Source organism: Malania oleifera, chromosome 4 (assembly GCF_029873635.1).
Source record: "Malania oleifera isolate guangnan ecotype guangnan chromosome 4, ASM2987363v1, whole genome shotgun sequence".
Taxonomy (NCBI): domain Eukaryota; kingdom Viridiplantae; phylum Streptophyta; class Magnoliopsida; order Santalales; family Ximeniaceae; genus Malania; species Malania oleifera.
Window position 1 is genome coordinate 27,266,450 of NC_080420.1, and position 13,643 is coordinate 27,280,092.

At 38.8% G+C, this 13,643-nt stretch overlaps 1 protein-coding gene across 1 annotated transcript in view; it reads left to right on the plus strand.

Annotated features, from left to right (window-relative positions):
* Positions 1-13,643, plus strand: part of LOC131154168 (transcriptional repressor ILP1) — a 57,519-nt gene that overhangs the window by 26,807 nt on the left and 17,069 nt on the right. The window contains exons 3-5 of the mRNA XM_058106745.1: positions 6,331-7,010; positions 7,341-7,623; positions 7,746-8,035. Coding sequence (XP_057962728.1) covers positions 6,331-7,010; positions 7,341-7,623; positions 7,746-8,035 — 1,253 coding nt within the window. The remainder of the gene's footprint in view (positions 1-6,330; positions 7,011-7,340; positions 7,624-7,745; positions 8,036-13,643) is intronic.

Sequence of the window (13,643 nt, forward strand, 5' to 3'; positions counted from 1 at the left end):
CGTTCATCTAGCTGTCCCATGTGAATGCCTAGTTCCTTCACCCTGTTGCTCAGACCAACAAGCTCTTCCTTCACATCATCATCATCATCATCGTTAGCATCAGAGTCAGATCTGGTGCGTACTGCTCCAAGGTCCTCTAGGTTAGGCTGGGGTACTAGTTAGTTATGATGCATCTAAGGAGTGGTATATTCAAGGGCATTCAATGGTTTCTTAGTTTAACCAACCTCAAGAACCTTGAAATGCCTAAAGATACGAGTAAGAATTATCCCATACCGCAAGCAACGAGTTTTCTCTAAAAGAGATTGATGGACGTAGATGATATATTTCAAAATAATGTAACCTTAGTTCAAGGGAGTATGATGGATTTGGGCATAGAGAACCTTGGCTGGAAACCCTGTGAGAGTATCCAAATGGCCTCTTGAGGAACCACATTGTGGGCAATGATTAGTGTGACAATACGATATTTTTTGGAAAGCTGTGTGGTCTTGTTCACATGGTTAAATTGAGCATAGACAGTGTCATGGGATGGAAGGGGGTTAGTGAATCCTCCAATGAAAGAGTGATAGAACTTTGTTTTTGACCCTAGATGAGATATACTTATGGTCCCTAAAGACAGTCAGACACCCAAAAGGGCTTAGAGAAGGAGTTGATCTACCATAAAAACTCTATTTTTGACCTTAGATGAGATATAATTATGGTCTTTATGGTCCCTAGAGACAGTTTTTTGTAAAAATTGACGGGTTAGGGGATTGCTCGTATTCTTCAAAAGCTGGAGAAATTGCTCTCGACCAATTCTTTGGAACAATTCTAAAACCCCAAGCGTAATCGAGGGAGGATAATAGGACTACGTGGGGTTAAAGGACGTGTGTTGAAGGGAGCATGTCGTTGCTCTTTAGGATCATGATGAGGAGGAGAGGGATTGGAGGAGGAAGATGTCAGATAGGGATTTTTTATGCGCCTAGGGTTTTTTAAAGCCATCATTTTGTAACATCCTCCATTTGGGTCACAGCTTGTAGAAGCTATTATAGCTCGATTGGTAGAAATGGAAAGGAGGGGCATGAGAAGGTTCTAATTGGAGAGATTTGGGAAGAAAATGAGGGCATGGAAGTGTAGATCAAGGGCAGACAAAGGGTTTCAAGGGTTTGGGTGAGGGAGTGAGGGAAATGAGAAAAGATGTGATTTTTGAAACTTTAAAACTCCCTTTGCTGTGCAGTCGGTTGACTGTCCCAAAGGGATTAGTTGACCAGGCAACTCTCTGCTGCGGCCAGTTGACCGTTCCTTGGCGGGTGGTCGATTGCCCTTCCATTTTGGTTGCGTTTGTCGATTGGGGATCCTAGACTCGTCAACGATTCCTCTCATATTCTGAATATGTCCAAAATTTAGTCCAAGGAGGGAGTTTTGAAGAAAACAAGAGACGAAGCACACAAAATATTCAAAAACACAGGGAAAAAAAGCACATAGCAAAGGCTTTGCACCAGAAGATCAATTAGACATACACATGAAGTCCTCTCGTCATTGTGTAAAATCTATCTTCACTAAGGGTGCCCCAGGCCACAAGGCTCCCTGTTTTGGGAGGGTAAGGGGAGGGTCATCACAATATATGCAACCTTACCCCTGCTTTTATGCAGAGAGGGTGTTTCCTTGGACTCGAACCTGTTACCAATCGATCACAAAGGAGCCCGTACCCATCCTCACCAAATGCCTTAGAAAGTTGATTTTCAGCAGGCACATTCAAGTTGAACATTCCCTTATACATGATTAGTTATTTCAGTGCGCATATTATAATGTCCAGTGTTCAAAATTATTCAAATTTTCAACATAGTTTCACAATAAACATTTTAATACAAGAAATTCACAAATTAATCAACATGTTCATCATTTGTGGGTTTTGCTGTTGGACCAAGGGGGTTTGTTTCCTAATCTGCAGCGTGATTGGTTGGTTATGCTTCCTTCTTCTTCTTAACAAATTCTTATTTTTCCATAAAAAAACATGTTTATCATTTGTCAAAACTTCCATAACATCCTGATGTGAGCATTGCATCAAGATATCAACTTCCCAAGCTATTTTCACAGAATTCATTTGAGCATACACCTCCATGTGATACGAATTTAGATAATTGCAAACAATAAATCAGATGATACATCAAAATTGTTTTCATCTTCTACGATGAAAACCTTGGGTTGACAATAACTCTGCGTTTAAGAAGTTTTATTTTAAAAGCACAATTAATTTCATTTTTCGGATGAACAATATCAAGTTCCAAATTTGAGGATATTACCTTGTGCAATTGTTTTGGTCTCCTTTGGTATCCCTCATTTTGATTGAGCACGTGTAAGAATAATGTTAATTTCTTCTATAAGAATTGCATTTTACAAATGGATTAGCCAATTGTGTAGATTTTCCTAAGTAGTTTTTATAAAATTTTTGCTTTTGAGCATGGTTATACCCAATGCTGGCTTTATCCAAGACACATTTGATTTACTAATAGTTTGTCCAAGTTCTCCTTTCCTTGGCTAAATTTTGAAATCACATGATTGAGATCTTCAACTTTCTTTTTTGAAATTTTATTTTCTAATCTCAAATTTGGTAGGAGAACTAGACATAATTTTATCTATTTAGTCCTCCTTTTGCTTTCTCAAAACTTCATTTTCATTGGACAAGAGATTCAATTTCTTTTTAAGCTCTTTATACTCGATGCCTATAAGTGAACATATATTTCATTCATTTAAGGCATTAAATAACTCATCATAGGAAGGATTTTCATTGGAAAAATTATGATGTACCTCTTCTTTGTCCTCAATGCCCATGAGGTAGAGATTTGCAACTATGGTGTCGGGGTCGCTATTATCCCATATTGGATTAAGGGTCTTCTTCTTGTCGTTCTTTAAGTTTGGGCAATCGGGTTAGATGTGTCCTGACTCCTTACATTTGTGGAAAGTGCTAAAATCCTTCTTGTTTGCTTCTCTTTTCTTCTCATCTCTCTTTTTTCTTCTTAATAGATCTCTTGAATTTTGTAGGAATGAGTGCTCCTTATCACTATCTTCATTTTCTTCCTTTTCTTTTGTTGTTGCAAGAGTATTAATCTTCTTGTCTCTAGTATCCATCCTCTTTGGACTCGCAAATAACAATCCTAGAAACTCCTTTGGCAATAGTGCTTCAAGGTTCTTTGATTCTTGGATGGCGGTTGTCTTGGCATGAGTTCTTTCGGCGAGCACCTAAGAATATTGGTGACAAGTTCAAAGTTAGCATATGTCTTGCCAGAAGAATTTAAGGAATTAATAATATCTGTAAATCTAATAAACATTTCCTTGATTTTATGTTGTTTCATCTCAAACATTTCATTTTCATGCAAAAGCATATTGATTTTAGACAATTTTATTCTAAATGTTCCTTCAAAAGTGACTTGAAGTGCGTGCCAAATTTGTTTAGTGGTGTAACATCCGGAAACTTGATTAAATTCACCATGGTCAAGTGCAAAATTTAAGGTATTCATGGCTTTAACATTTATCGTGTGCAAGCGTCTTTCATTTTCAGCCCACCTATTTCCAGATTTTGGCTTAGTCTTTCCATTATGGTTGGGGATTATATCCATCTTGGATGACTTCTCAAATTTCAAAGTCAAGGGATTGAATATAAATGGTTATTCTAGTTTCGAATAGGCAAAGCCATTTCCATTTAAGAATGGTGGTCTAATGGTGGTGTATACCCCCTCAATGGAAATGGTGACGTTGGTGATTGTCATGGATCTCCCTAAGATGGTTAAGTCTAACTAAACTAGAGCCTTTGCTCTCACAACAATTGTTGTCCCAAGTGGCAAACGGGGGAGGGGGCAATTAGCATTGAGTGCTTGATTACCAAAATTTAAAACAAGTTCAACAACTTAAGCAAATCCTCACAAATATAAATAAAAAGCGGGATAGAGATGCAAACTCCTTTTATGGTGGTTCAGCTATCCCAAGATCACGTTCACTCTCTCAAGGCCCCATTGCCTTGAGGTTCCACGAACAAATCCCCTTGTTTTTACAGATGTAAGATCACTAATTACACCCCTTGCTTTGATGGGGGCAAGGACACCACCAGATTTTGATATAAAAGGCCTCAGGAGAAGATTTACAAATGAAGAGCAGTTGTGATTACCAAAAATCGCTAGAAGATTATCAAACTAAGGCACAAGAGTTTTGGTCTATTTCCCTCTTTGAGGAAGGTGTACAAATTTGAGATGTTATAGAGAGATTAACAATAGAAGTATGGGCAAATGTTATAGCAATATCATCATGTTTTTCTTTGGGCTTAGAGAGCATATATATAGTCTAAGGGCTTGGATCTAAAGTTGGTAGTGGCAATAAGATTCGGTTTTGGGAAGATTTGGGCAGGGTGAGGTTTCATTGAAGGTTTTGATGCCTCTCTTTTTTAGGCTCCCTTTTTCATAATGCTCCAGTCATATCCTTTTATTTGAGAGGGGCTTTCTTTCTTAGGATTTCGATTTCTTTCGGAAACTTTTGAGGGGCATTTGTGTATTGTAAGAAATTCCAGTTGTTTGGCAGATTGAGTTATGTTGGAGGGATGGTCCACCATCATTGAAAGGGTAAAAATAAATATTTGTCTTGTGCCAGTGACTCTGCTCAATGGTTTGGAAGGTATTCCTATTGAGTGATGATATTGCTCAAAATGGGGATGATATTTTTGCCAACACTATTTTTGTCTGCAGTGGAGACCTATTGAAAGGATGTTGACATTCAAAAATGGTGGATCAGGTGGGGGTTGTAGTTTTCTGATTCTGTTTAAGTCAAGTTGTTAGATTGGATGGTGGTAAGAGCAAGTGACTAAAGGTTGGAAAACAATTTTCATTTTCCAAATAATTACAGAACTGTCACCTTGTTTTCCATTTTTCCAACATTCGTATAAGAAACTTTGGAAACATCGTTTTATGGTTTTTCAGTTGAAACATCTTTTTATTTTGTCCAGCTTTTATATACAAATGGTAGAAAACTTGAAAGCAAGGTGGTTTTGTAAGTCGGAAAGCTAAATGGAAAATGAGAACTGTTTTCCACAAGCAAACAGGCCCTAAGGGTTCCTATTAGGATTAGGGGATCCACTCAGACTTCAACTCATGACATACTTCATGTGAATTTCTTGCAGTAAGGAGATTGATCTATATAGCCGGCCAAGATATTTGCGCGATATGTTTAGAGTTGAGTGAGACTGATTCACATCTCTTTCTACATTGTTGGGTGGCTAGACTGCATTGGGTTACACTTTCTTTGTTTTTAGTGAAGCATGGGTAACACCATGAAGTTTTGATGGTTCATGTTGGTGCAGTTTTGGGGCTCTGGGAGAAACAAATGAGGGAAGATTTTGCAGAACTGTGTGGCGTATGCCATTTCTTGGACTTCGTTGCTTGTGAGGATTGTGAGGATTTTTAGTGACAGAACCACATCTTTCCATTTTTTGTGGGATAGAGTTGTCTTGCTTTGTTTTTTGGGCACATGCTTTGAGGAGTTTCTTGGAGGAGTTCTTTGTCCAAATCTCCAAAGGGATTGGAGAATTGCACTTCTGTGATTACTTTTAGCTTTCCTTTTAGAGGATGTCTTTGTTTGCTAAAGTTTGCACTTAATTCTCTCTCATTAATTTCTTTTTTCATAAAAAAGGGAAGATATTGGTACAAAAGCTCCAAGGGCCTGTTTATTTGTGGAGAACCATTTGATTTTCCATTTCCAGTTTTCCAAGGAAGTAAAAAAATGGGACACTGTTCCCAGTTTTCCGACGTTTGTATTGGAGAGATAGAAAACATCATTGTAGGAGAACTTGGGAAACAACAAAAAGATATTTTCCAACTTTCTTGAACAAATGTTGGAAAACTGGAAAACAAGGTGGGATTTTTGCAACTATTTTAAAGAATAAATAAAAAATGAGAACTCTTTTCCACAAATAAATAGGCCCTAAGGTTCTAATAGATGCAACTTTTTGCCTCTTCTGGAAAATGGTAGATTTTTTGTTCATATTATTTTAAGATGGAATTTGAAGGGTTCACTGTCCATATATCTTGAAAGTTAGAAACTCTGGAAGACAGAAATTTGGACCCATATCACTTTCAACTTGAAACCTCTGACTTGCAAAAGTGAACATTTGCAGTAATTTTTCTCCAGATGGTTATATATAGTAGGTGCTTTTCAATACACCCAATCAATGCGCTTAAGCTTGTTACGAACTGTTTTATGTTTTTATTGATATGTTTCTCATATTCTTTCTCAATTGCACCGCCTCTTCTAAAGAGGTCAGTGCTAATTTGCTGATCTTTACTTATCAGTGCTGCAACATTCTCTTTTCAGCATAAAGCTCCTTTTATTGAGGAACTTGAAGAACAGATGCAGAAGCTTCATGAAGAACGTGCATCGGCTATCATAGAAAGAAGAGCTGCTGATAATGATGATGAAATGATGGAAGTGGAAGCAGCTGTTAGTGCAGCAATGGCAGTTTTTAGCAAGGGTGGTAGTAGTGCTGCAATGGTTGCAGCTGCGACAAATGTAGCCATGGCTGCATCTGCCCGTATGAGAGAGCATTCAAACCTACCAGTCAAGCTAGATGAATTTGGTAGAGATATGAACCTGCAAAAACGAATGGATATGACACGGAGAGCTGAGGCTCGGCAACGCAGGAGAGCCCAATCTGATTCCAAAAGATTGTCATCTATGGAAATCGATAAATTCTATCAGAAAATAGAAGGAGAGTCAAGCACCGATGAGAGTGATACTGAGAGTACAGCTTACCAGTCAAACCGTGACATGTTACTCCAGACGGCAGAGCAAATATTCAGTGATGCAGCTGAGGAATATTCCCAACTATCAGTGGTTAAAGAAAGGTTTGAGCGATGGAAAAAACTTTACTCATTGAGCTATCGCGATGCGTACATGTCACTAAGTATACCTGCCATTTTCTCTCCCTATGTGAGACTGGAGCTTCTAAAGTGGGACCCACTTTATGAAGATACAGAGTTTGATGATATGAAATGGTATGCCATGACTACTTTAAACTTCTAATGCAATTTACTGCGATAAAACAATTGCTTTTTGAACCTCACAAGATGCAGAGCTTGCTTACATACATATGTACGTTGTCACATGCTGTACCCTATATGTATTTTTTTGGATAAAATGCAGTATCCTATATTTATGTAAGAATACTCGATGTACACATGCATACATGTATATGCCTCCTCTATGAGTTATGCTACTGAGGCATATCCAACTTCCAAGTGTATGTTTTTGTGGTGCCTTGTTAACTTTCATATATTCCTTGATAATAATTTCTTTCTCTTCCTCCCTCATCCCTACTATTTCAGGCATTCGTTGCTATTCAACTATGGTTTGCCAGAAAATGGAAGTGATTTTAACCCTGATGATGCTGATGCCGACCTTGTTCCCACACTGGTAGAAAAGATAGCACTTCCTCTTCTCCATCATGAAATTGCACATTGCTGGGATATGTTTAGTACCAGTGAAACGAAGAATGCTGTTTCTGCCACAAGCTTGGTTATTAATTATGTCCCAGCCTCTAGTGATGTTCTTGGGGAATTAATGGTTGTTATTCGCTCTCGTCTGGCTGATGCTGTTAGCAATCTCATGGTACATATTTTAACGTTGATGCACCTGTTATTGTATTGTGTTCCTTTGTACGTGGGCACACGTGTGCGCGTGAAATTAGCGTTGCTTTTGACATTGTTTCTCCTGTGATTTCCATTTTATAGGTCCCAACATGGAGTCCGCTGGTGATGCAGGCTGTGCCAAATGCTGCACGAGTTGCAGCATATCGTTTCGGCATGTCTGTTCGTTTGATGAGGAATATCTGCTCATGGAAGGATATCCTCGCATTGCCCGTTCTGGAGAAGCTTGCCCTTGATGAGCTTCTGAGTGGCAAAGTTCTTCCTCATATTCGAAGCATCACATCAAATATTCATGATGCAGTCACGAGAACAGAAAGGATTGTTGCTTCATTATCTGGGGTTTGGGCTGGTCCAAGTGTCCCAGGAGAGCACAGGTATTGTTAGTTTTGATATAATTGATTGTGCATGCTTAAATATTTTCTCTGTGCTTAAAAAAATTCGCCTTGGATACATGCTTCATGCCTTGGCTTTTTTTCATGCATTTGTTTTCTTGTTGAATCTAAAATCTATCTACTTGGAAGCTGTGTGTGCTCTGAAATCTAAGGTTGCATTGTAAAGTTTTAGATTCTGGCTTACCTTGGTAGCCAATGTGATGTTGTTTGCACTTTGGTGCTCCTTTATTTTCTAGATGATTTTGATGGTTCTACCTTGTCTATGTATATTCTAGCCGTTGTATGCTCAGTTACCCATATGATATCTCGAGGCAAGCTTGAAGTTCGAACTTATATCCGTTTTGAAATTGTAGTCCTCGGATTCTTTCCCTCGTTGTTCTTGTCCTCTCCTTTGCTTCAGTACAATTAACTCTTAAATAAAATTTGAAGCTGTAAACATTAAGGTGGGGTTTGGGCCTGGCAATGGGAAATCCATAGATTGATACATAGTAGCTTCTGTTGTGACAATGTTAGAATTGGTTAAATTCAGATTTATTTATATTTTTATTTTTTCATATCAAGTAATGTGCGCTCCACGACGTCCAAATTTTGTCTTTTTAAGTTTAGAAATAATTATATTGTTATTTTTTTTTCTATTATACTCGTTTACTTGACAAAAAAGATAAGTAGTTATAGAGACATTTTAGGAAATTGAAAATCCCATTTCTATTAGTTATAGATGCAGGTGATATTGTTTTGATTGATGAAACTAGGAGTGGAGTAGAATATAGGTTAGATATAGAATTATTAAGAGAAGTTTTATAATCGAAAGATGTACGAAGTGTAATTTTAGTCATGGTACTATGGTAGGATGAATATTGGAGAAAAGATTGAACTTGATCATCAAGAAATAACTAGCCCCAGTAGATTTCAGTACCTTGGATCTATTATGCAAGCTGAAGGATAAATTGAAGATGTGACACAATATTTTTTGGACGTGTTTTATGATTGTAGAATACCCTTGAAATTAAAAGGAAAGTTTGATAGGATGACTATACGACTAGCTATGCTATATGGATCGAAATGTTGCGCAACTTAGAAACAACATATTCAGAAAGTATAAGTTGCTGAACTGAGAATGCTAAGGTAAGGTGGATGAATGGTATAATGTTAACAGATAGATTAATGATGAATATATTCGTAGTAAGTTAGGCATAATACCTTACAAAACAAGATAATGGAGGGGTGAAAGGGTGGCTTAGATGGATTGGGCACCTGCAACATAGGCCAAATAGCGCACTAGTGAGGAGTGAGCTGGTTACTGTAAGTGGCTGTGGTAGGGGTATTAATGCAAGTATAATGTTAACGGATAAAATAAGGGATGAGAATATTCACGGTATGTTAGGCATGACACTTAACAAGATAGGATAGGAGAGAGCTGGAGTTGTGGCTTAGATGGTTTGGGCACTTGCATCGTAGGCTAAATAGTGTAGTATTGACTAGTGAGGAGTGAGCTGATTACTGTGACTGTAGAAGGGATAGGGGTAGACCTAAAATAAGTTGGAATGAGATAGCATGTGAGGAACTCACTAGGAATATCCAAAACTAAATTTCTTGGTTTATATTGTTTATAGATGATATTGTCTTGATTGATGGAAGTAGGAGTGGTGTGGAGTCTAAGTTAGAACTTTGGAGAACCGTTTTGGTGTCTAGAGATTTTAGTATAAGTAGGAACAAGAAAGAATATTTAAAATGTAATTTCGCTAATACGAGGGGGAGTACTGAAGAGAAGATTAAACTTGATAGTCAAGAAATTAATAGCACTAACAGATTTTGATATCTTGGATCTATTATGCAAGTGGAAGGGGAAATTGACGAGGATGCAATACATAGAGTTAACGTAGGTTGGGTAAAATGGAGGAGTGCGTCAAGCGAGTTTTGTGATCGTAGAATACCCTTAAAATTAAGAAAAAATTCTATTAGACGACTGTAAGGCCAGCCATGCTTTATGGATTCAAATGTTGGGCAACTAAGAAACAACATGTACAAAAGTTAGAAGTTTCTAAAAAGCGAATGTTAAGGTGGATGATTGGTATATTAAGGAACAAACTTGTATGCAATAAACTAGGCATAGCACTAATTGAGGACTGGATAAGGACGGGGCTGCTTAGATGATTTGGGCATTTGAAATGCAGGCGTAGAAGCGCAATTGTGTGGAGCAGTGAGTGAGTTATTGTTTCTGGTATTAAAAAGGGTAGGGGTAGACCTAAACTAACAATGGAATGAGGTAGTGAGGAAGGATTTAATAGCTTTTAAGCTAGAGGAAGAAAATCCTCTTGATCGAGTGAATTGGCAAAAAAGGATTCGTGCAGCCGACCCCACCAAAGACTTAAGGCTTGTTATTGTTGTATGTTTGAGACATGGCTAGACTCCTTTGGGACCCATCTTTCATTTCTCTGTTTAATATTGTTGTCAAATAGAACAAAACCAAAAAAAAAAAAGTGAGAGGGTTGAGAGGCGTAGAAATGATAAGTTTGAGCCCTACCCCTTTGCCGCATTGCATCACTGGAACTCCCAAGCTTCCCTTTTTCTATTGGACCAACTACGACAAGAGGAGCTGCGGAAGCAGTGACCAGTGAGGCAGCAGGAGTGCGTCATCGGAGGATGAGTTTCCTTCTTTAGTTTGTGCTAATTGGTATGCTGAGCTTCTCTCGTCTCCCTCCTTCCCTCCCTCTCTCTTCCCAACCAGACATCAGCCACTCTAATTTTATTTTTTATTTTTAAATTTCTTGATGAGCCGTCTCCCACCATTAGCGATATGCAACAAAAGAGCATCTTTGCTCACTGCCTGACTGCCTCTCTATGTTCTCTGTGAATTTTTTTTTTTTTTGGGAATGATGTTTTTAATGCTGTTAGAGGTTACGTTTGTCTTTAAGTATTATTATTATTGAGTGTGTTAGTATGTTAATTAGTAAAAGTTAGTGAGGGTATTATTGTCATTAGAATGTATTTAAATTTGTATTATAAATGGAGGGAAAGACCTATCTTCAAGTTAGGTCATTCATTTTTAATCAAATATTAACATGGTATTAGAGCATGATCTATCTAAACCCTATTTCCCTCAGCCGTCTCCGGAAACACCATTCCCGCAGCTGTTCTTCTCTAATCCACCTCCATTCCATACTATATCACAAAACCAGCCATATACCCATAATCAGGTCCCCCTGACGACCCACCCCACACAACCCAGGCCTCCCACGCGCCCCTCACACAGGACTGACCCCATGCGCCGACAGGTGAGAGCAGTTTTGGTTACCTTTTTTTTTTTTTTGTTTTTTTTTCCTTCTTCTTCTTCTTCTGCCATGTTCCGATTCTTTCTTTAGACCATATTAAAGCTGTTAGGCCAGTTGTTTGCTAAAAAAATTCAACCTTTTTATACCCTCCGCTCCTGGAATTCCGTTAATTTATGTTCAGGGTTTGTGAAGGATTCCTTGTGAGTTTTTTGGAGCTGTGGCAGTGTTTGTATGTTCAGTTGTGAGGTTGTGGTGGTGCTATATCCGTTGGTGGGTTGTTCACCTTGTCCATGGTTGCGTTAGTGCTTCACATGGTTTGTGATTGTTCCGATTATTGATTGTTCTTCTTGTTTTTGGTGTGGTTGCTGTTTGTGAGTGCTGTGGCAGCGCTATATCCATCGGTGAGTTGTTCACCTTTTTCTTCGTTCTGTTGGTGCTTCACGTAGTTTGTGTTTTCCTAATTAGTTTTGATTGTTCTTGGTATGATTGTTGATTTGTGAGCGTTGGGATGGAATCTATGAATCCCAAAAATTTGTTTCCTACATTGCTGCTGCAAATAATGACTCAAAAGTTGGATGGAAAGAACTATATTCAATGGTCGATAGTTGTTCGGATTTATTTTGCAGGATTAGGGAAATCTGACCACTTGCTCCAATCTGAGTCTTCTGATGAGAAGAGAAAAGACGTGTGGGTTTAGGAAGATGCCTTGATTGTTTCCCTTTTATTGAATTTGATGGAGCCACAAATTGCACGGATGTGTATGCATCTAGATACGTGCAAGGAGATTTGGGATTATGTCAAACTTCTTTACTCCAGTAACATTACACGTATGTATGATTTATCCCAGGAGCACTTTTTGTTACAACAAGGAGATAGGAGCATTGCAAATTATTTTGGAGAGATGAAGCGTATTCATGAGGAGCTTAACGTTGTGCAACTTATAACTACCAACGTTCGTGAGATGCAGAAACAGAGGGAGCAGATGATAGTTCCTCGTGTTTTAGTAGGCTTGAGACTTGAGTTTGTGTCAGTTTGGTCCCAGATACTCAGCAGTGCCGAGCTGCCATCATTTGCTGATGTTTATTCTCGTGTCCTTCGTGCTTCCTTTAGCATGCATTCTCTTATTCTTGCATCTGGCTCTGAGAGGACAACCTTTGCTATACAGAGTGATTCCAGTTCTCTACCATACAACCGCAAAAGTTATCGCAGTGGTTCGAGTAGTCGTAGTGGTAGAGATAGACGAGGCAGAGGTACTCCTTGCAGGTGCACTCATTGTGGACGGAATAATCATAGTATTGAGCAGTGTTGGGATCTTCACGACAGACCTTCACGTGTGGCCAATGCAGCCACCACTGACTTCACACCTTTGGGGGCAGTCAATGCAGCCACCACCGACTTCTCACCTTTGGGGTCGAGTAGGGGGCAATGTACTGTCTCTATGTTAGAGGAAGAGTATTCCAAGTTCCAACAATATCAAGCATCACAACAAGATTCTCTTCCCACTGCATCTCTTGCCTAATCAGGTAAGCATACAATATGCCTGTCATCCAGTACTTCTCGTCCTAGTCTTTGGGTTATAGACTTTGCTACCATTGATCATATCATTGGTATACCTATCTTTTTCTCTACTCTTCAATATCCTGTAAATTTACCTTGTGTTACTCTTGCCGATGGATCCATCATTGCAGTCAAGGGAATTGGGACTGAGCCAATGTTACCTTTTTGAGTCTACCCCTTATTACACCCAGTCACTGAGCACTTCTGAGCTCAGTGAGTCTCTTCCTTTTCCTAATCTTCCTGATTCTACGTTGCTGTCCTTACCCAACCAACCATTTGAGTCTCCATGTAGTTCTAGTCCTTCTCATTGCCTTGATCATCCTAATTTGCAGGTGTATTCACGACGACGGTTCCAAGGAAGAGATTCCCCTCTAGCTTCTACTACCACAACTTTGGTTTCCATGTTTGATGATCATACTTCCCATGATGTTGATCCTCCTATTGTTGTTCGGAAAGGTAAACCCACATGTACTCAACACCCCATTACAACTATGTTTCTTATGACTCCTTATCACCCTCCTATTATTGTTTTGTCATTGCTTAATCATCTATTACCCTTCCTAAATCTGTTTTGGAAGCCTTGGCCCATTCAGAGTTGAGTGATGCTATAGTTGAAGAGATGAATGCTTTACATGACAATTGTACTTGGAACTTGGTAACTCTTCCTTCTGACAAGTCTGTGGTGGTTGTCGCTGGGTTTACACTATGAAGGTGACTCACTTGAAAAATGAGCAGCTTGGAAGCTATCTCAAGTATAGAAG